At 51.4% G+C, this 20,110-nt stretch overlaps 1 protein-coding gene across 2 annotated transcripts in view; it reads right to left on the bottom strand.

Moving 5' to 3' along the window:
- Positions 1 to 19,075: 19,075 nt before the first annotated feature.
- CARD11 (caspase recruitment domain family member 11) overlaps positions 19,076 to 20,110 on the bottom strand; it is a 144,867-nt gene continuing 143,832 nt past the window's right edge. For both annotated transcript variants that reach the window (XM_025379320.1, XM_025379321.1), the window contains one exon: positions 19,076 to 19,778. In XM_025379320.1, coding sequence (XP_025235105.1) covers positions 19,574 to 19,778 — 205 coding nt within the window. In that variant the 3' untranslated portion in view covers positions 19,076 to 19,573. The remainder of the gene's footprint in view (positions 19,779 to 20,110) is intronic.

A 20,110-nucleotide genomic window follows, 5' to 3' on the forward strand; every position in this document is an offset into this window, starting at 1 on the left:
TGAATAGTGCTGCAATAAACATACCATTGCAGGTGTTTTTTTGATTGAACAATTTCTTTTCCCTTGGGTAGACACCCAGTAGTGGGACTGCTATGTTGAATTGTGGATCTATTATTATTATTTTTTTTGTGTATTTTTAGTAGAGACAGGGTTTCACCATGTTGACCAGGCTGGTCTCGAACTTCCGACCTCAGGTGAACCGCCAGCCTCGGCCTCCCAAAGTGCTGGGATTACAGGTGTGAGCCACCGTATGCGGCCAATCTATTTTTAGTTCCTTGAGAAATCCCCAAACTATTTTCCACAGGGGCTGAATTAATTTACATTCCCCTGGCAGTGTGTAAGCGTTCCTTTTTCTCCGCCGCCTTGCCCGCATCTGTATTTTGACTTTTTAGTAGTGGTCATTCTGACTAGTGTGAGACGCTCTCTCTCACTGCAGTTTTGATTGGCATTTTTCTGATGATTCGTGACGTTGAGCATTTTCTCATATGTTTGTTCGCTGCTTGTATGTTTTCTTTGGAGAAGTGTCTGTTCATTTCCTTTGCTCACTTTTTTTTTTTTTTTTTTTTTTGAGACGGAGTCTCGCTCTGTCACCCAGGCGGGAGTGCAGTGGCCGGATCTCAGCTCACTGCAAGCTCCGCCTCCCGGGTTCACGCCATTCTCCTGCCTCAGCCTCCCGAGTAGCTGGGACTACAGGCGCCTGCCACCTCGCCCGGCTAAGTTTTTGTATTTTTAGTAGAGACGGGGTTTCACTGTGTTAGCCAGGATGGTCTCGATCTCCTGACCTCGTGATCCGCCCGTCTCGGCCTCCCAAAGTGCTGGGATTACAGGCTTGAGCCACCGCGCCCGGCCCTTTGCTCACTTTTTAATGGAGTTTTTTTTTTTTTTTTTTTTAGACAGAGTCTCCCTCTGTAGCCCAGGCTGGAGTGCAGTGGTGCGCTCTCGGCTCACTGCAACCTCCACCTCCCGAGTTCAAGTGATTCTCCTGCCTCAGCTTCCTGAGTAGCTGGGATTACAGGTGCTTGCCACCACGCCTGGCTAATTTTTGTATTTTTAGTAGAGATAAGGTTTTGCCATGTTGGCCAGGTTGGTCTCGAACTCTTGGTCTGAAGCAATCCGCCCGCCTCGGCCTCCCAAAATGCTTGGATTACAGGCATCAGCCACTGCCCCCGGCCTTGTTTTTTTTTTTTCTTGTTGATTTAAGTTCCTTATAGATCCTGGATGTTAGTCCTTTGTCTGATGCATGGCTTGCAAATACTTTCTCCAGATGGGCTTGTGGAGGTGACTTCTGGGCCAGACCTCCCAGGCTCCAGTTTTGTTTGAGGGTCTGTGTTCCTCACTGCTTTGAGCTCTGGAGCAGCCTGTATCTGGCCATTCTCAAGGTCAGGGCTGGCTGTGAGATGGCTGGAGGGGACGCTGCCGTGGAACCCTCAGCTGTCACCAGGCCTTTTGTCCAGAGCATGTCCACGGTGGGCCCCGGCTGCTCAGGGCTTTTCCCCACACCAGACCTTGGTCATACTGTCTACGGTGGAGGCAGGGCTGGGCTTTCCGGCCTTGTTGTCTGCCCACCCAGGACTCTGTGTCTGCAACATTCCTTGATCAAGCACTTCCTACACGCTCCAGGCTCTGTGGATGCAGTAGATTCAGGAGAGGGTTCTGACAGAGAGGGGAGCAGCGAAGCCATCCTTGCTGGCAGACACCAATGATGAGGTGGACGGAGCAGCTGGCGGTGGTCAGCACTGAGACCCAGGAGGAGAAAAGCAACGCTTCACACCTGGACACAGGTTTGCGGTTTTGAGAACACATTCATGTTTTCAACAACACTTATTAGGCACCAACTGGGTACCAGGCATGTGCATAGCAGTGTCTAGGAAGACAGGGTCCCTGCTCTTTGACATTTAAATTCTGGTAGGAGTTCCCCGTGGCTACCATAAGGAATCACTGAAAACCAGGTGGCTTAAAACAACAGAAGTGGATTCCCTCACAGTTTTGGAGGCCAGGATTCTGGGGTCAAGGTGTCTGCAGGACCTCATTCCCTACAAAGGCTCTGTGGAGGGTCCTCCCTGCCTCTTCCAGCCTCTGGTGGCTCCTGGAGTTGCTTGGCTCATGGCTTTGTCATTCCAGCCTCTGCCTCCCTCTTCAGCCTTCTGGCTTTCTCAGTGTCTCTGTATCCAAATCTCCCTCCCTTTTTTTTTCTGAGACAGGGTCTTGCTCTGTTGCCCAGGTTGGAGTACAGTGGTGCAATAACAGCTCACTGAAGCCTCCAACTCCTGGGCTTAAGTGATCCTCCTGCCTCAGCCTCCTGAGTAGCTGGGACCACAGTTGTGCATCACCACGCTCAGCTAATTTTTGTATTTTTTATTGTGGAGACGGGGTCCTGCTATGTTGCCCAGGCTGGTCTTGAACTCCTGGCCTCAAGTTATCCTCCTGCTTCAGCCTCCCAAAGTGTCAGGATTACAGGCGTGAGCCACCGTGCTCCGCCTCCCTCCTTTTTAGGTTGATACTGTCACTGGATTTGGGGGTCCACCCTAATCCTGTATGACATCTTAACCTGATCACATCGGCAAAGACCCTATTTTCAGATAAGGCCACAGTCACAGGCACTGCAGACTTGAGCATATCTTTCAGGGGGACATAGTCCAGTCAGTCCAAGAAAACCACACAGCAGCTGAGAAGGGAGAAAATGCGGAGGCCAAGGCAGGCCTGAGCCCCACACCAGGGGAGGAGGGAGCGGAAGCGGGAGAGGGGCTTAGGAGCGGGTGGGCAGGGGAAGGGGCAGCAGAGGGAACACCGCCACAAAGGCCTTGCACGGAAAAAGTTTTGGGGACCAACGGGGGGCCAATGTGGTTGAATGTAGCCAGTAGGAGGAAGAAGGTTCTGGAAGGGGCCAGGTCATGTAAGCAGGGCAGATTGTTCTCATTTAATTCCAGCAGCAGGGGATCAGGTGCTATGGCTGTCACCTGTTATCCCAGCACTTTGGGAGGCCCAGGTGTTCCGGAGGGTTGCCCTGGCTTAGGAATTCAAGACCAGCCTGGGCAATATAGCGAGACTTCCTCTCTACTAAAAAATCCATAAATAATAGTAATTTCAGGCTGGGCATGGTGGCTCACGCCTGTAATCCCAGCATTTTGGGAGGCCGAGGTGGGTAGATCACTTGAGGTCAGGAGTTCGAGACCCACCTGGCCAACATGGTGAAACCCCATCTCTATTAAAAAATATATACAAACATTAGCCGGGTGTGGTGGTGCAAGCCTGTAATCCCAGCTACTTGGGAGGCTGAGGCACAGGAATCGCTTGAACCCGGGAGGCGGAGGTTGCAGTGAGCCGAGATGGCACCAGTGCGCTCCAACCTGGGTAACAGAGCAAGACTCCATCTCAAAAAAAAAAAAAAAAAAAAGAAAGAAAAAAAATTAGTAATTCCAGTAGCTTCCAATGGGAAGGTCTCAGTCATCAGAGTGACATTCCAATTTGTGTTCCAGAAAGATCCCTCCATCAGGGATGGATCTTCATTCGAATCCATGGATAGAGAATTCAGGGAGTCTGAATATCGAATGGGAAAAAAAAAATGACATCATTATTTTCCCTACCCCCAATAGAAAGTGAGCATTTCCTTGCATTATGAATGAATGGAAGCAAGAAAATAAAAAATAAAAAATAAAAATAAAAATAAATAAATAAATAAATACAAAATAAAAAAAATTGCAGAGGCGTGGCACAGCGCCTGGGACGCGTTCACCAGTAGAAACACGGGTGTCTTCCCATCCGGCTGCAGCTGCCGCAGGTAGCATGAAACACCAAGCGTGCTTGTCACAACTCCAGAATAACGACAGCTGTTGGCCCCGCCGCCAGAGCTTGTTATTCAATCCTGTGATTTAACGCATTCACACACACAAAAAAGCATGCAAATTACCGGATTACCCATTTGCTCTTTAAATATTTTGATAAGAAAGTTGGCTTCCTTTGCAATCCTGTGTGTTTTATTTCACGCATTTGAAAATGTTATTTTGAGAAGGGGGGGTCTCTGGGCTTTCAGAGGCTCAGGGGAGTTCGTGGTTCAGATGGGGCAGAGGGTGGGGCTGGAGAGAAGTAGGGGATTTGAGGTGTCTGTTGGGGTTCAGCTGGGAACCGGGGCTGAGGCTTGGGCTTCGAGCTTGAGTGACTGGCGGGTGGGGATGTCATTGGCAGAGGGGGAAGAGGAACAGGTTTCCTCTCTCCAGGGAGAAAATGTTTGGTTTGTTTTTTAAAATTTTTTATTTAGTTTTTATTTTTTTGAGAGGGAGCCTCCCTCTGCAGCCCAGGCTGGAGTGCAGTGGCACGATCTCGGCTCACTGCAAGCTCTGCCTTCTGGGTTCAAGTGATTCTCCTGCCTCACCCTCCCAGAGTAGCTGGGATTATAGGTGCCCACCACCACACCCAGCTGATTTTTTTTTTTTTTGTATTTTTAGTAGAGATAGGGTTTCACCATGTTGGCCAAGCTGGTCTCAAACTCCCAACCTCAGGTGATCTGCCCGCCTTGGCATCCCAAAGTGCTGGGATTATAGGCGTGAGTCACCGTGCCCAGAGATTTGTTTGGATTTGTACACTGAATTTAGGGAAATTCAAGCAGAGAAACCAAGGGGATCTGGTTCTACTAGGCTGGCCACTTAACGGCTGGGCTGGAGGTGCCTATGTGGGGGTCCCCTGGCATGTGGGAGGTCCTCTTGCATGGGCTTACTGGGCCCTCACAGCCACTTCGTACGGTTCATCACCCAGGCTTTCTAGTGTCACGTTACGTCCCTGGGGTTACAGAAAGCTGTCTGAGAGCCCAGGTGTGGCCATTTCCATCCCTGGGGCTCCACATCATCCCACATTACGGGCATCTCCCAGCCAACAGACACCCTAGGACTCCTCACTGTGAAATCACACGGGATGGCACAGCTGGGGGCCCGGCTACTCCGTCACCAAGACCCCAGGCCAGGCGTGGTGGCTCATGCCTGTCATCTCAGCACTGAGGTGGAGGATCGCTTTAGCCCAGGAGTTTGAGACCAGCTTGGGCAACATAATGAGACCCTATTTCTTACAAAAAAAAAAAAAAATTAGCCGGGTATGGTGGTGCACGTGTGTGATGTGTGTAGTCCTAGCTACTCAGGAGGCCGAGGCAGGAGATTGAGCTCGGGAGGTCGAGGCTGCAGTGAACTATGATCATACCACTGCCTTCCAGCCTGGATAACAGAGCAAGACCTTGTCTCAAAAAAAAAAAAAAAAAAAAAAAAAAAAAAAAAAAAAAAAACAAAAACCAACAACAAGACACCTAATGTTCACCCTGAGCTGGGCTTTGGCTGGCAACAGCCAAACAGCTAGTGGTCTCAAAGGCTGTGTGTGTGTATTTCTTTCTGTTTCTCTTTTTCTCTCTGTTTTCTTTCCTCTCTCCTCTCTTCCTGTTTGTGTGTCTCTCTCCCTCCCTCTTTCCCTGCCTCTTTCTCCTTCTCTCTCCTTTCCTTTGTCCTTCCTCTCTGTGTCTCCTTCTTCCTTCCTCTCTGTGTCTCCTTCTTCATCCCTTCCTCCCTCCCTCCTCCTCTTCCTCCTCTTTCTCTCTGTCTCCCTGTCTCGCACACACAGAAGCAAATGCAATTTCACAGCCTCATACCTGCGTTCACATCCCACCCATCATACAAGCTAGGGGAGGCACATGGCGTCGGTCAAAACAAGATCAGAACCGAATGTGACATGTGATAAGAAAGAAAGACAATCCTGTATCAGAGACTCATTTCCAGTCACCCCAAGCCGCGTGGAAACTTTCAATACAATTTTTAGCCAAGCACCTGGGGTTTCAAAGCAGACCGTGCTGAGGGGAGAGGGTGCGAGCCTTTGGCCTCCTGTTCACAAACAGCTAATTTTAGTAGCCAAACAAGCCAGAAAGCCCCCAATCCTTTCTCCTCTCTCTCTTCCACGCCCCCTCCTCACCCACCTGCTTCCCGGTACAGCTGCAGCTCCTGCCCACACCGTGAACCCCAGCTTCCTGCTAAGGGCCCCGGCTGTCTTACCCGACTGTCTTGCCTTGGGGCTGCCAGGGAAAGACGATGCCGGGGAGTTCAGGGACCCAGGCTGGGGTGCTCCTGTGGGCACAGGACCGTCTTGGCACCAGGGGCCTTGTTGACCCCATGGACAATGCAGGAAGTGGGCCCTGCTGGGGACCCTCAGTCAGGACCAACCTCTCCATACCTGGGTCTGCAGGGAGGAGGGGCTGGGGCTCCGAGCCAAACCCCCACATATGTACCAGTATTGGTAGCCCACCCTTCTCATTCTTTTTTTTTTTTTTGAGACAATCTCACTTTGTCACCCAGGCTGGAGTACAGTGGTGAGATGTCAGCTCACTGCAACCTCTGCCTCCTGGGTTCAAGCAATTCTCCTGCCTCAGCCTCCTGAGTAGCTGGGACTATAGGCACACACCACCAAGCCCAGCTAATTTTTTGTAGTTTTAGTAGAGATGGGGTTTCACTACGTTGGCCAGGCTGGTCTCAAACTCCCAACCTCAGGTATTTTCCCACCTCTACTTCCCAGAGTGCTGGGATTACAGGTGTGAGCCACCACATCCAGCCCCCACCCCTCTCATTTTTCAGCACTGCCTCCTGAGCACCTGGGCACTCCAGTCTTCCTGAATTTTGTCTGACCTTGACCTCTGTCCTTGGACCTGATGCATACCTCAGTGAAATCTGTTCCAAGTAAGCCCGGAGGCAGCCGTGAGAAGCCCTCGAAAGTTCCCCTGTTCATTATTATAATTACTTTTAGAGACAGGGTCTCTCTCTGTCTCTCAGGCTGGATTGTATCATCATGGCCTTACTGCAGCCTTGAACTCCCGGGCTCAAGTGATCCTCCCACCTCAGCCTCCTGAGTAGCAAGGACTACAGGTGTGCGTCACCATGCTGGCCAATTAAACTTTTTTTTTTTTTTGCAAAGACAAGGTCTCACTATGTTGCCCAGGCTGATCTTGAACGCCTGGCTTCAAGTGATCCTCCCACTTCGGCCTCCCAAAGTGCTGGGATGACAGGTGTGAGCCACCGTGCCCAGCTGGAGGTTTCTGTCTTCAAATCTCAGCTGTTCCCAGATGTGAGACCCCTCTGAGCTTCAGTTTCCCCATCTGTGGGATGACAGGTATGAGCCACCGTGCCCAGCTGGAGGTTTCTGTCTTTAAATCTCAGCTCTGTTCCTAAATGTGAGACCTCTCTGAGCCTCAGTTTCCCCATCTGTAAAGTGAGAGTAGTGATCGCCAGGGGAGCAGGTCTGTGCCGGGTTTGTAAACACTAGGCGTAAATGGGCAGGTGCATGGTAGGTACCCTTGTCTGCTGGAGGAGACTGTTCTCTTCGCCTAGTTTGGAGGTCACCTTCAAGGTTAGAAGACCCAAAGGCCTCAAGTAAAAGGAGCTGCAATCCCCAATCTGCTCCCCTGAAGCGGGAGCTTAGAGGCATGTGTGTGGTAGTGACGGTAATGGAATGTGATGGGAGATCAATGGGAACACGGGCAGCTGCCTGAGCCAGGGCTGTGGCTGCCCCAGCCCTGGGGTTACTGCTCCAGTTCATAAACAGAGATCTGATAACAAGAGGCCAGGCCAGGTGCTGGGGCAGGAGGGGAGCTGCCGACGGCAAAGGGACCCAGGCCCGTGGGAACGGGAAGCCCTTTGACCTCTTAGGTGAAGCACCGCCAGACCCAGCTCCCCAGAGCTCCGCCATGAGCTGGCCATGGGCAAAAGAGACCTCTGCTTTCAGTTTCTGATTATTATTATTATTTTTTTGAGACAGAGTTTGGCTCTTGTTACCCAGGCTGGAGTGCAATGGTGCGATCTCAGCTCGCTGCAACCTCCGCCTCCCGGGTTCAAGTGATTCTCCTGCCTCAGTCTCCCTAGTAGCTGGGATGATAGGAGCTCGCCACCACGCCCGGATAATGTTTGCATTTTTAGTAGAGACGGGGTTTCACCATGTTGGCCAGGCCTGGTCTCAAACTCCTGACCTCAGGTCAAAAACCTGCCTCGGTCTCCCAAAGTGCTGGAATTACAGGCGTGAGCCACCGCACCCTGCCAATTATTTTTAACACATAAAAATTCAATGAAATATGTGGATCGAGAGAAAAGTTAGGCATGACCCGAGGAACGGCTGCCCAGGGAGCCGTCCACATGCCCTCTCGGCCCCTCCTCTCTCTCTGAATTGTGTCTCCAACCTGCCAAAAGGTCCCTCTAATCCCTCTGGTGTTTTTCTGAAATTTTATTTTATTTTCCTCCTCAGCGTACTGGTCGGTGGAACGAAAGGGGCCTTGAGAGAAGCCTGGGTCACAGATTAGGGTGGGCCTCGTGGGCTCTCGGGAGTGGATGTCCCTGGTGTGCTGTCCACTGATGACCTCTTCCCTGAGGATGGCCAGTCCCCACAACCCCGCTGAACGCACAGGCCTGGGCAGCCACCTTCCCGCCATGTGATCCTGCCCGGTCCCGCAGTGAGTCGAACCAGAAGCTGGCTGGTCCAGTCAAATTCCTCCTGCAGTACTGGGCTGGAAGCCATATGGATATGGGCCTGAATATAAAAAATGGTCATTTGAAGCAGACTGAGAGAGAAGGAGAGAGAGGATCCCATTGTGCGAAAGGCAGAGATGAGAAGAACCAGGTGTCCCCTGTCTGGGAGACAGGTGTAGACAGATGTGCTAGGAAAGGTTCCCTGCTGGCCTGGTGCGGTGGTTCATGCCTGTAACCCTAGCACTTTGGGAAGCCGAGGCAGGTGGATTGCCTGAGCTCAGGAGTTCAAGGCCAGCGTGGGCAACATGGTGAAACCCCATCTCTACTAAAATACAAAAAATTAGCCGGGCGTGGCAGCATGCACCTGTAGTCTCAGCTACTCAGGAGGCTGAGGTAGGAGAATTGTTCGAATCTAGGAGGCAGAGGCTGCAGTGAGCCGAGGTCACACCATTGCACTCCAGCCTGGGTAACAGAATGAGACTCCATTTTCATAGGAAAAAAAAAAAAAAGGTTCCCTGCTCTTTGGGGAAAAATCCTCATGGCTCATGGCTCTTGCCAACTCCCTGCTGTAAACACCCATATCATGCCAATATTAAGCTGCTCCTGTAAAGTCACTGAATAGGGACTTGGGAAGAGGTATCCATAGTTGGCTCTTGCTGGTCTGGGCTGGGTGTGGCCTCGGTTTCTGATGGTTTCACCATCCTCATGGGGCCTGGCGGCTGTCTATTTTTGGCCATGAATATTCTTTGCCCCTCCAAAGGTGTGACCCAAAGGCAGTCTCTCAGAAGTGTCTGAAGCCAAGAAACACAGCCCAGCAACCAAGTAAAGGAACTGAAGACTTTTGCTTCTTGGCCAGGCATGGTGGCTCATACCGGTAATCCCAGCACTTTGGGAGGCCGAGGCAGGAGGATCATTTGAGGCCAGGAGTTTGAGACCAGCCTGGGCAGCATAGTGAGAATCTGTCTGTATAAAATATTTTTTAAGAATTAGCCAGATGTGGTGGCATGTGCCTGTAGTCCCAGCTACTCTGGAGACTGAGGTGGGAGGATTGCTTGAGCCCAGGAGTTGGAGGCTGCAGTGAGCTGTGATTGTGTCCACTGCACTCCAGCCTGGGTGACAGAGTAAGATCCTGTCTCTGAAAAAAAAAAAAAAAAAAAAAGGAGAAACCCCACCCGAGGAGGAGGCCCTCCATTTTTGCTTTGGGCACCAGCATGTGAGGATGTGATAGCTGGATTGGTGGCAGCTATTTTGGGATAATGAGGCAACCTACCTGACAAAGAAAACCAATAGTTTTCTTGAATAATCAGTTCTGGCCAGAAGGTGTGTTGTGCTTCCTGCATGACACCAAGCAATTGAGGCTGAGTACCAGCTGCCCCTTTTAGCTGGATTATGTGCTCTCTAATTTACCATGGTCCCCACCCGTCCCTATTGCATTACTCTGGTCCACTTCACTCATTTTCATCCTTGCTGGCACCTGCAGCCTCCAGTGGGAACGTAATAACTTGTTTAATTGTGTGCCTATCCCAACAAGCTGCCAGCCCCTTGAGAACAGGGACTGAGGCTGATAAATCTCTGGACTTTTCCACCCACCCCTGTGGTTCCAGGGACATGGTAGGAACTCAGCAACTGTCCAAGGCAGGGCAGGCCCATAGAATTATGTGCAAAGATGGAAATGTTCTATAATCTGCTTTGCCCCATACAGTAGCCACTAGCCCCATGAGGCTCTTCAACCTTTGAGATGTGGCTTATGTGACTGAGGAACTTTTGACTTTTAATTGATTTAAATTTAAATGCCATTGTGACTAATGGCTACCATTAGTGTAGTAGAGAATTAAGCCCATCTCTCTGTAGCTTCCAGAGCTGTTTTCTGCTCCTCTGTTTTCCGAGCTGTTTGGTTGGTGAGGTGGTAGATAGAAGTGCTCCTGGACACCCTGGGCATTTTCTCTTCCCACCTCCGCTGGTCCTTACTGTTTGAGCAAAAGGAGACTTCTTGTCATCCAGGTAAAATTTTACCCTGAGCAACTACAGCAGGGGCCAGGGAGAGAGGTTTGTGGAGGACATTCTCTTGGCTCTGTAACTGGCTGAGGACATTTTCTGTTGTTTTAGCCCATGAGTTCCCAGAGTATGGGGTTTGGGGATGAGGCTGCAAATTCTTTGGGACTCCTCCACTGGAGGCAGAATTTATTTCCCTTTTTCTTGAATCTGGGCTGGCCCTCATGATTCACTGGTTCTGGGACTCCCAAAGCTAGGTCATAGGTAGCTTATTGGGATGCTGTTTTTGGAAGCCTGAGCTGCCATGTAAGAAATCTAATACCCTGAAACCACCATGCTGGAGGGACCATTTATGGGTACCCCTATCCACAGCCCCCACTGAGCCCAGCCTCTCAGCCATCCCCATGGCAGCACCATAGAGAAGCACCCGGGGACCTCTGTAGACACAAGAAGTAGAAGAGTCAACCAGCTGAGCCCTGCCTGCATACCTGAGTTACTAAATAGGGAGATTCTATAAAATGGATGCTGTTTTAAGCCACTAGCTTTGGGGGTAGTTTGTTATACAGTGTGTTAGTTCATCCTCATGCTGCTGATAAAGATATACCTGAAACTGGGTAATTTATAAAGGAAAGAGGCTTAATTGACTCACAGTTCCACATGGCTGGGGAGGCCTCACAATCATGGCAGAAGACGAATGAGGAGCAAAGTCATATCTTATATAGTGGCAGGCAAGAGAGTGTGGGCAGGGGAACTCCCATTTATAAATCCATCGGATCTTGTGAGACTTATTCACTACCACGAGAACCGTATGGCGGAAACCTGTCCCATGATTCAGTTATCTCCACCTGAACCCTCCCTTGACACATGGAGATTATTATGATTCAAGGTGAGATTTGGGTGGGGACACAGTCACACCATATCATGCAGGAACTGATAACCAGACAGGAGTCATATGGGACCTCCCCCTATGCCCACCCTTACCCTCTGCTTCAACAGCCCCTGACTCACGGCTGGACACAGTCAAATTGGAGGTCACCCCACAGAGACACTCACAGGCAATTCATCAGGTTGTTTCTGGGGCAATGTACAGAAAGTTTACAACAGGTGTCTACCAGGCTTCTACTGGCCAGAAGGGACACTTACCCAGGGTTTCACCCTTCAGTTGCTGGATCGTGGGAGGTGCAAAGCTGAAACCAATCCTGTAGGGTTGACAAGAATTGCATGCTGGGTTCTGGGGAGAAATATAGATAAAGTAAGCAAGAGTCAGGCTGAACTCTGGCCCATTTTCTTGTTGCTAAAGGTCATATGCCACTAGATGCTGACAACTGCCTCTCCAGTGATCCTACAGATGGGGTTTCTGACATCAGGATCAAAGACTGTTTAAGAATTGACTTGCATCCCCCATTGTTCCCATAGGCAGGATCTGTGACATTAGAATCAGAAGGCTTTTGTTTAAGAATTGCTTCAGACGGCCGGGCGCGGTGGCTCACACCTGTAATCCCAGTACTTTGGGAGGCCGGTGGCAGATCACCTGAGGTCAGAAGTTTGAGACCAGCCTGGCCAACATGGTGAAACCCTGTCTCTACTAAAAATAGACAAATTAGCCAGGTGTGGTGGCAGGTGCCTATAATCCCAGCTACTCAGGAGGCTGAGGCAGGAAGAAGTGCTTGAACCTGGGAGGTGGAGGTTGCAGTGAGCCGAGATGGTGCCACTGCACTATAGCTTGGGTGACAGAGTGAGACTCCATCAAAAAAAAAAAAAGGCCTAAGGTGTTTATAAGAATTCCAGCAACTAGTAGATAGGACCCTCACAAGGGCCGGGATCAGCAATAATACAGCTTCTTCCCCTCCCCACCCCAGAACTTCACCCCGCACTCTTCAACCAATCAGCGATCTCCACAATTTAGCCCCTCCAAAACCCTTAAAAACCCAAACCCCAAATTCCTTGGGGAGATGGAGTTGAGGTTTGGCGACCCTGTGATTAAACCCCTTTCTCTGCTGCAACCTGATGTCTTGGTGTATTGACCTGCCATGTGCAACAGGCAACAAACCCATTAGGGTTACAGAGCCAGGGAGGCAGACGGCGGGGCTTGGAATGGTAACTGCTTATCAACTGGGAAGGAAGAATCCAGTATTTTTCCCAATGGATCAGCTCTGCCAAGGCCATGCATGACCAGCTGAATCCCTGGCTGGTCCCTGACAACTCTTTCCAGGCTTCGTACCTCAGCTTCCACTTTTCCTCTATGCACAGTCTATGAGGACGCACTCAGCGAGGCCCAACTCATCCTTCAGGCCTCGCCTCTCACCCTCCCACTTGGAGCCCCTGGCAGAATTGATCGTTCTTCTCCTACCCTTTCACCAGAACCCCTTCCCCTTGGGCATGTCCACCCCTGAAATTGGTTGTTGAGTGAATGTTAGAACAAGCGAAGGAAAGTTGGTGGGGGCCCTGCAGGCTGCCCCTCCTGACGGCCTTTCTCCTCCTGCAACCAGAGGGAGAGGAAAGATTCGCTCTTGCTCACGCTTTTATCTTTTCTTTTGCTTTTTTTTTGAGACAGAGTCTTGCTCTGTTGCCCAGGCTGGAGTGCAGTGACGCAGTCTCAGCTCACTGCAAGCTCTGCCTCTCAGGTTCACACCATTCTCCTGCCTCAGCCTCCCAAGTAGCTGGGACTACAGGCGCCTGCCACCACACCCAGCTAATTTTTTGTATTTTTTAGTAGAGATGAGGTTTTACCGTGTTAGCCAGGATGGTCTTGATCTCCTGACCTCGTGATCCGCCCACCTCGGCCTCCCAAAGTGCTGGGATTATGGGCGTGAGCCACCTTGCCAGGCCCATGCTTTTTCTTTTTTTAAAAAAATGGTGCAATAGTACATATGACATAAGCCTCCCCATTTTAACCATTTTAAAGTATGCAACTCAGTACATTCACAATGCCATGCAATCAGTATCACTGTCTGGTTCCAAACAATTTCATCACCCTAAAAAGAAACCCTGCACTTATTAAGCAGTCACTCCCCATTCCTCTCTCCCTGACACCTGGTAACTGCCAATCTTTTTTTTTTTTTTTGCCTCTAGGGATTTGCCTATTCTGGACATTTCATATAAATGGAATCCTACAATATTTGTCTTTTAGTGGCTGGCTTGTTTCACTGAGCATAGTGTTTTCAAGGTTCATCTAGGTTGCCATGCATATCAGCATTTCATTCCTTTTTTGTTTTTTGAGACAGGGTCTCACTTGGATGCCCAGGCTGGAGTGCAGTGACACAGTTAAAGCTCACTGCAGCCTCGAGCTCCTGGGCTCAAGCGATCCTCCTGCCTCAGCCTCTCAGGTAGCTGGAACTATAGGTGTGCACCCCCAAACCCAGTTAGATCTTTTTTATTTTTATTTTTATTTATTTATTTTTGAGACAGAGTCTTGTTCTATCACCCAGGCTGGAGTGCAGTGGTGCAATCTCAGCTCACTGCAACCTCCGCCTCCCAGGTTCAAGCCATTCTCCTCCTTCAGCCTCCTGAGTAGCTAGGATTACAGACACACGCCATCCCACCCAGCTAATTTTTGTATTTTTAGTGGAGACAGGGTTTCACCATATTGGTCAGGTTGGTCTCAAACTCCTGACCTCGGGTGGTCTGCCTGCCTCAGCCTCCTAAAGTGCTGGGATTATACGCATGAGCCACCATGCCTGGCCTGTTTTTTATTTTTAGTGGAGATGGGGTCTTGTTATGTTACCCAGGCTGGTCTCGAATGCCTGGGCTCAAGCCATCTCCCATCTCAGCTTCCCAAAGTATTCGGCTTACAGGCAGGAGCCACCATGCCTAGCCTCGTTCCTTTTCATGGCTGAGCAATATTCCATTGTACGGATGGACTATATTTTGCGTATCCATTCGCCACTTGATGGACACTTGGCTGGCTTCCACCTTTTGGCTGGTGTGAACAGTGCTGCTGTGAATGCGTGTGGACAGCTGCCTGTACGTACAGAGAGGAGAGGAGAGGGCAGAGAGAGAATGCCCGTGTTACCCAGGTTTCTGGCTGAGTGACTAAGTTAGGGGTGGGCTGGGGAGGAGAGGGGCAGGTTTGGGGGTAAGAAGGCGAGTGGGTTTTAGGCCTGTGTGGACTGGATTAGTGCCCCCACAGGATGGGGGACAGGGCTCTGTCTGTATCTCGTAGAGGTGGTGGGGTCCCAGCACCCAGCGTCTCCCCAGACTCTCCTGGGGAAGAACCACTACGGTTTACAAACCATACCCCTTGCTCTGCAGTAAAGAACAGTGGCCCTGGGGTTCCCAGAGCTTAGGGTGTAACTGAGATAGGTGAGTCCACCATCCACACTGACCCCTGCCCCTATGGTTGGACAGGCCGAAATGGAAACGTCCCAGGCCAGGGTCGCCAGCCTGCTGTGGGCATCACAAAGCCCCGTCTGTGTGCATGCGCCCTCTGGGGAGGGCCGTGAGGCTCCTTCCAAGGAAACCTGTACATGGCCCCTCTTGGGGGATTTTATCCTGCAGAGAAGAACTGTGCAAAATGATGCTCAATGGTGATTCCCTGGAAATGACCAGCTGTCTACCGGCAAGGACTGGTGACGGAAGGACAGGCCAGCCCCGCAGAGTGCCACATGGTTGTCAAAAGGAATGCGAGAGGCTACGCGGTGGCTCGCTCCTGGAATCCCAGTGCTTTGGGAGTCCGAGGTGGGATGATGTCTTGAGGTCAGGAGTTCCAGGCCAGCCTGAGCAAGGTAGTGAGACCTCGTCTCTACAAAGAACGTTTAAAAATTAGCTGAGCGTGGTGATGCAGGCCTCTAGTCCCAGCTACTAGGGAGGATGAGGCTGAAGGATTGAGCCCAGAAGGTCGAGGCTGTAGTGGGCCATGTTCATACCACTGCACTCCAGCCTGGGTGCTAGCTTAAGAGATCTGCCTACCTTGGCCTTCCAAATTGCTGGGATTACAGGTGTGAGCCCCCACACCCAGTCTGTGATGGCTTTTGAGAACAGCATGGTGGCAAGATGCCAGGGCTCAAAGACGTCTCACTCCTGCATTCACCCCTTCCCCAAAACAGCCCCCTTCCTGGGTTGGGTGAGTAAACCAGCATTTCTCAGAATTGTGACCTGGTTACATAGAAGCCCAGGACCAGCTGGGCTGGCACTACCAGGCGGTGAGCAGACTGCCTCTTCCAAGAGAGGAAATCCTGTAATCCCAGCACTATAGCTGGGACTACAGGCAAGCATCACCACGCTCAGCTAATTTTTAAACATGCTTTGTAGAGATGAGGTCTCACTACATTGCCCAGGCTGGTCTGGAACTCCTGACCTCAAGTGATCACAGCACTTTGGGAGGCCGAGACAGGTGGATTGACTGAGGTCAGGAGTTCGATACCAGCCTGGCTAACATGGTAAAACCCCGTCTCTACTAAAAATACAAAACTTAGCCGGGCATGGTGGTGGTGCGCACCTGTAGTCCCAGCTACTCAGGAGGCTGAGGCACGAGAATCATTTGAACCTGGGAGGTGGAGTTTGCAGTGAACTGAGATCATGCCACTGCGCTACAGTCTGGGTGAGAGTGAGACTCTGTCTCAAAAAAAAAAAAAAAACCCAAAACCAAAAACAAAAACAAAAAACCCAACCAGACAAAAAACCACAAACAAGAGAGGAAATTTACATCCTCTCAGTGTGGTCATTAGGTCACCCAACCCCCAGCCAGCCACTGCCTGGAACGCCAACCACTTCCTTGGTCCCTAGAAGAGCAGAGGGGACACACGACCAAAGGCCCCAGAATCCCAAATAGCACATCAGAATCGGAAAATCCAGCCCCGAGCTTACAGTTGCCAATCACCAGACCTGGGTGAAGTTCCAGCTTACCAGCTGTGTGACCTTGGTCAAGTCACTTAACCTTTCTGAGCCTCAGTTTTCTCCTGTGTAACATGGAGAAGAGTTTGGGGATAAGTAAAATAACATTTACAAGGTGCTTGGCACAGAGCAGGAGCTCAAAAAACATTTGCTCTTATTTGCCAAATCCCAGAGCAATGGTTCTTCATCTTTTTGGGACTGCGGGACCCTTTGGGAATCAGAGAAAGCTTGGACTTTCTCCTCAGAAAAGTGTGTTGTCTACACGTATGATGCAATTTCCGGTGCTCGCCTCTCATGGTGGCTCTGAGCTGCGTGGCTGGTGCCTGTGGTGTGAACCAAGCATCGTCGTGGCATTATTGGCTTAGCACAGGCATCCAGAGCCTCGGGCTCCAGGCTTTGCTGTGCCGGAGCTTCCCTGAGCCCTGGGATGTCCCTGCAGTCAAAACTCAGCTCGCAGGCCCTTGTGTAATACTTGGACCTGCAGGCAGACGGTGCCAAGAGCTCTGTGCCTCCCTCCCCTGCCTCCCAGACCCAGGGCTCTCCAGGCAGACACAGGGGTTGCTGGCAGCTGACAGGCAGGACCTGGGGGCAGAAGGCGATGATGCTGGAGGTTTCCTTGGAAATCCTCATGTGAACCAGTCCTCGGGGTGCCAACCCCACTCCTCTGCTGCCTTCACTGTTTCATCAGAGAAGGGAACAGGGAACCTCATTCCAGCCCTCGGCCCCTCTCTCCTCTCACCCGCTTATTAGCAAGTATCTACCCCGCAGCCCTGCACTCTTGATCGTGGTTAAAATCACTTGGGCAAGGCAAGGGGGAGAATAAACCCCACCACAGCTTCTTTTCAGATATCTTTCCCTATGCACAGTTCATCTTCACCCCACCTGTCCTCCCACATGACATGCAAGCCACCTGTTTGCTTATTCTGCTCAGCCACCTGAGAGTTCTGAAGTCAAATAAATAGATATAAATCACTCAACTGGCTTTTTATCCGAGACTCCTTCCCGGTTATGTCTGTCCACTCAGCACAGAGCACTTAGCAAAGAAGCACAGCTTCCAGGCCGAAACACGAAGGCCTCGGCTTGGGGGGAGATTTACGGTTTAACTTAAGGCTTTCACAAGATGCAAGCAGGAGGCCTTCCGGCCCTAGCATTACCTCGCGTGGTGGTTTATTTGGCCCTAAATAACAGCAGCTGCACCTCGGAGTCACCGCCTCTCTACACCCAGCACATCTAGCTTGTTTCTGGGGGCTGTCTTGGAAAAGGAAGCATTGCTCATGGGCTCTTGGAGGGAGACATTCTATTTTTCAAGGTATCACACTCCCGGCAGACCCGGAGCTGGTGGTGCAGAGATGGATTGTCAGGGAGGAGGCAGGAACAAGGTGTCTCCTAGGACCCCCATCCATCCACTCCCACCTCCCAGAGATTTCTGCTGCTAATTTGTCTTCTGCAGGTCAAAATGTCAGAAAATGCTACAGGCCACACAGTATTGGTTTTTTTTTTTTTTTTGGAAGAGATCTTTATTAATAGAGTTCTTTTATTAATAATTCATACCTTGTCTAGGTGGTAAAAACCTAGCAGAGGATTAACCCATGCCCGTGGTTTTTGAAATTATAAAGAATAAAGTTTTCTCCTGTATGTGTTAGGCATTGCTCTTGGCTGCAAGTAACAGAGAACTGAAATAACAGCCATTTAACACAAGATGCAAATTTCTTTCTGTGCCATATAAAAGAAACTCAAGCAGCGGTCCTGGGCCCCCAAGTGTCATCAGTGACTGTGGCTTCTTCTCTCTTTCTGATCTACCATCCTGCAAGCGGGGTTTCCATCCTCATAGTCACCTCAAGATGCAAGAACACTGCTGGTGCTCCAGCCATTGCATCTGCATCCCTGGCACAAAACTGGAGGAAGCACCATTTGTCTCTCCCCCAAACCTCCCCTTACATTTCCCTAATTGCAAGGGAGGCTGGGATATATGTTCTTTGAGTTGTGCACGTAGATTCTCAGGATACGTCAGGATTCTCTTAGGAAGGAAGGGGAGTCTGGGAATTAGGTTGTTAGTGAGCAGTTGCTCCCATGGTTCCCACAGACAGACCTGGGTTTGAATCTGAGCCTGCCACCCAGCAGCTTCCTGCATATGCAGCATGGCGCCCTGTGAGGGTGCAACCTGGCCTCGTTTGGCTGTGCCTGTCAGGTCCACCCTCTGCAAATTTGCATCAAGGGGATGAAGGAGAAGAATGGTTCTAGAACTCCTAGGACTTTTGTTACCTGCTGGGGAGTGGGCACAACTTTCCTGCACCCCTCAAGCTCCTGGGCAGTGCGGTATGAACCCCCTAGAGGGCTGTACCCCACATGCTTGCTCCTGACCTGCAGGAGGAAGCTGGGCTGCCCTCTAGGGACACTGAATGCAGGGCAGAGGCAATTATGTGCAGAGAAGAGCTGAGTGACGGGGGCCTGGCCTCAGGGCTGGAATTATGGGGCAGGCCAGGCACAGACCGCAAGGACTCCCCAGGGTCTGTGAGAGGACGGGCCCTTCCCAGGGTGACAAGATAATTTGTTGATCTTCCAAATCAGATGCATTTGACTCTATGGGATGCAATTAGCAAGTATTGCCCTAAACCCAGGGATAAATTGGGCCTGTCCTGGGACCCTGGGGTGTGTCCAGGCACCCTACACAGGAACGTGGGGTCTGAGTCCCCAGCTAAGCTCCCTGGGCGTGGTTTTCAGGTTAGGAGGGTGGCAAGGGCTCAAGGCCTTGCAAGCTGTTCACAAAGGGTCGAAACAAAGAAATAATAATACATTTTAATGCAAGAGAAATCATAGCCTGGTACACACCCCCTTCCCCGATCTGTCCTGCCTGGGGATGTGTTTACGGCAAGAGTGTCCCCAGGGCTAGTGGTCACCTGGCTGTCCGGGTCCCTGCCCTACTGGTGGCAGCACGCCTGTCCCCAGCATTACATTCAGCTGCTGCTCTGACTCTGGAGAGGCCGCCTGGCCTCGGGCCTCCAGCTTGGTGTCCTTTGCTCCCCTGTCTCCCTGCTCAGGCCAGCAGGGCCAAACTGCTGGGCCAGGTCAGCCGGGGCTGGGGGAATGGGTTGCGCCCTGCTCCTCCCCAGGCGCACCTGTGCCCCCCGGGCTCCATCACCGGGTGGGGCAGAGCGTCTGCTGGGGCAGCTCCGTGGGCCACAGGATCCCTCCGCACCCACCGCATCTCTCTGCCCGGGGCGCCTGCCTCATAGGATGCCCCGCACCACAGCGTCTCTCTGCCTGGGGCGCCCGCCTCACAGCTGGTCCTCGTCCACCCAGATGGTCTTGCGCTGCTCCTCGCCGATCTTGTCCTTGACAACACGGAGCAGCTCCTCTACGCTGCCCCACATGTCGGGTTCTACCGTGGCGTACAGGCACGGCAGGGCCTCCAGCTCCTTCTCCTTCAGCCGGCACACGCGCAGGAACTCCTCCTCGGTCTCAGGCCGGGGCAGCAGCTTTCTGGGAGGAGACATGCAGGGGCTGTGGGGAGGCTGCCAATCCGCGGCACTGGTGTGGCACCACCTGCCCGGACACCCCTGACTGCCGCGGTCCCCACCCCTTCCCTGCCTTGCTTCTCCCTATAGTGTCCGTGCCTCTTAACGCTAGGGACCGTGCTCCTTAAGCTGTTTATCGGAAATTCCAAACACAGCCTTATTGATTGATTGATTGATTGATTGAGATGGAGTCTCGCTCTGTCACCCAGGCCGAAGTGCAGTGGCACGATCTCGGCTCACTGCAACCTCCACCTCCCGGGTTCAAGCGATTCTCCTGCCTCAGCCTCCTGAATAGCT

This window comes from Theropithecus gelada, chromosome 3 (assembly GCF_003255815.1).
Source record: "Theropithecus gelada isolate Dixy chromosome 3, Tgel_1.0, whole genome shotgun sequence".
NCBI lineage: Eukaryota > Metazoa > Chordata > Mammalia > Primates > Cercopithecidae > Theropithecus > Theropithecus gelada.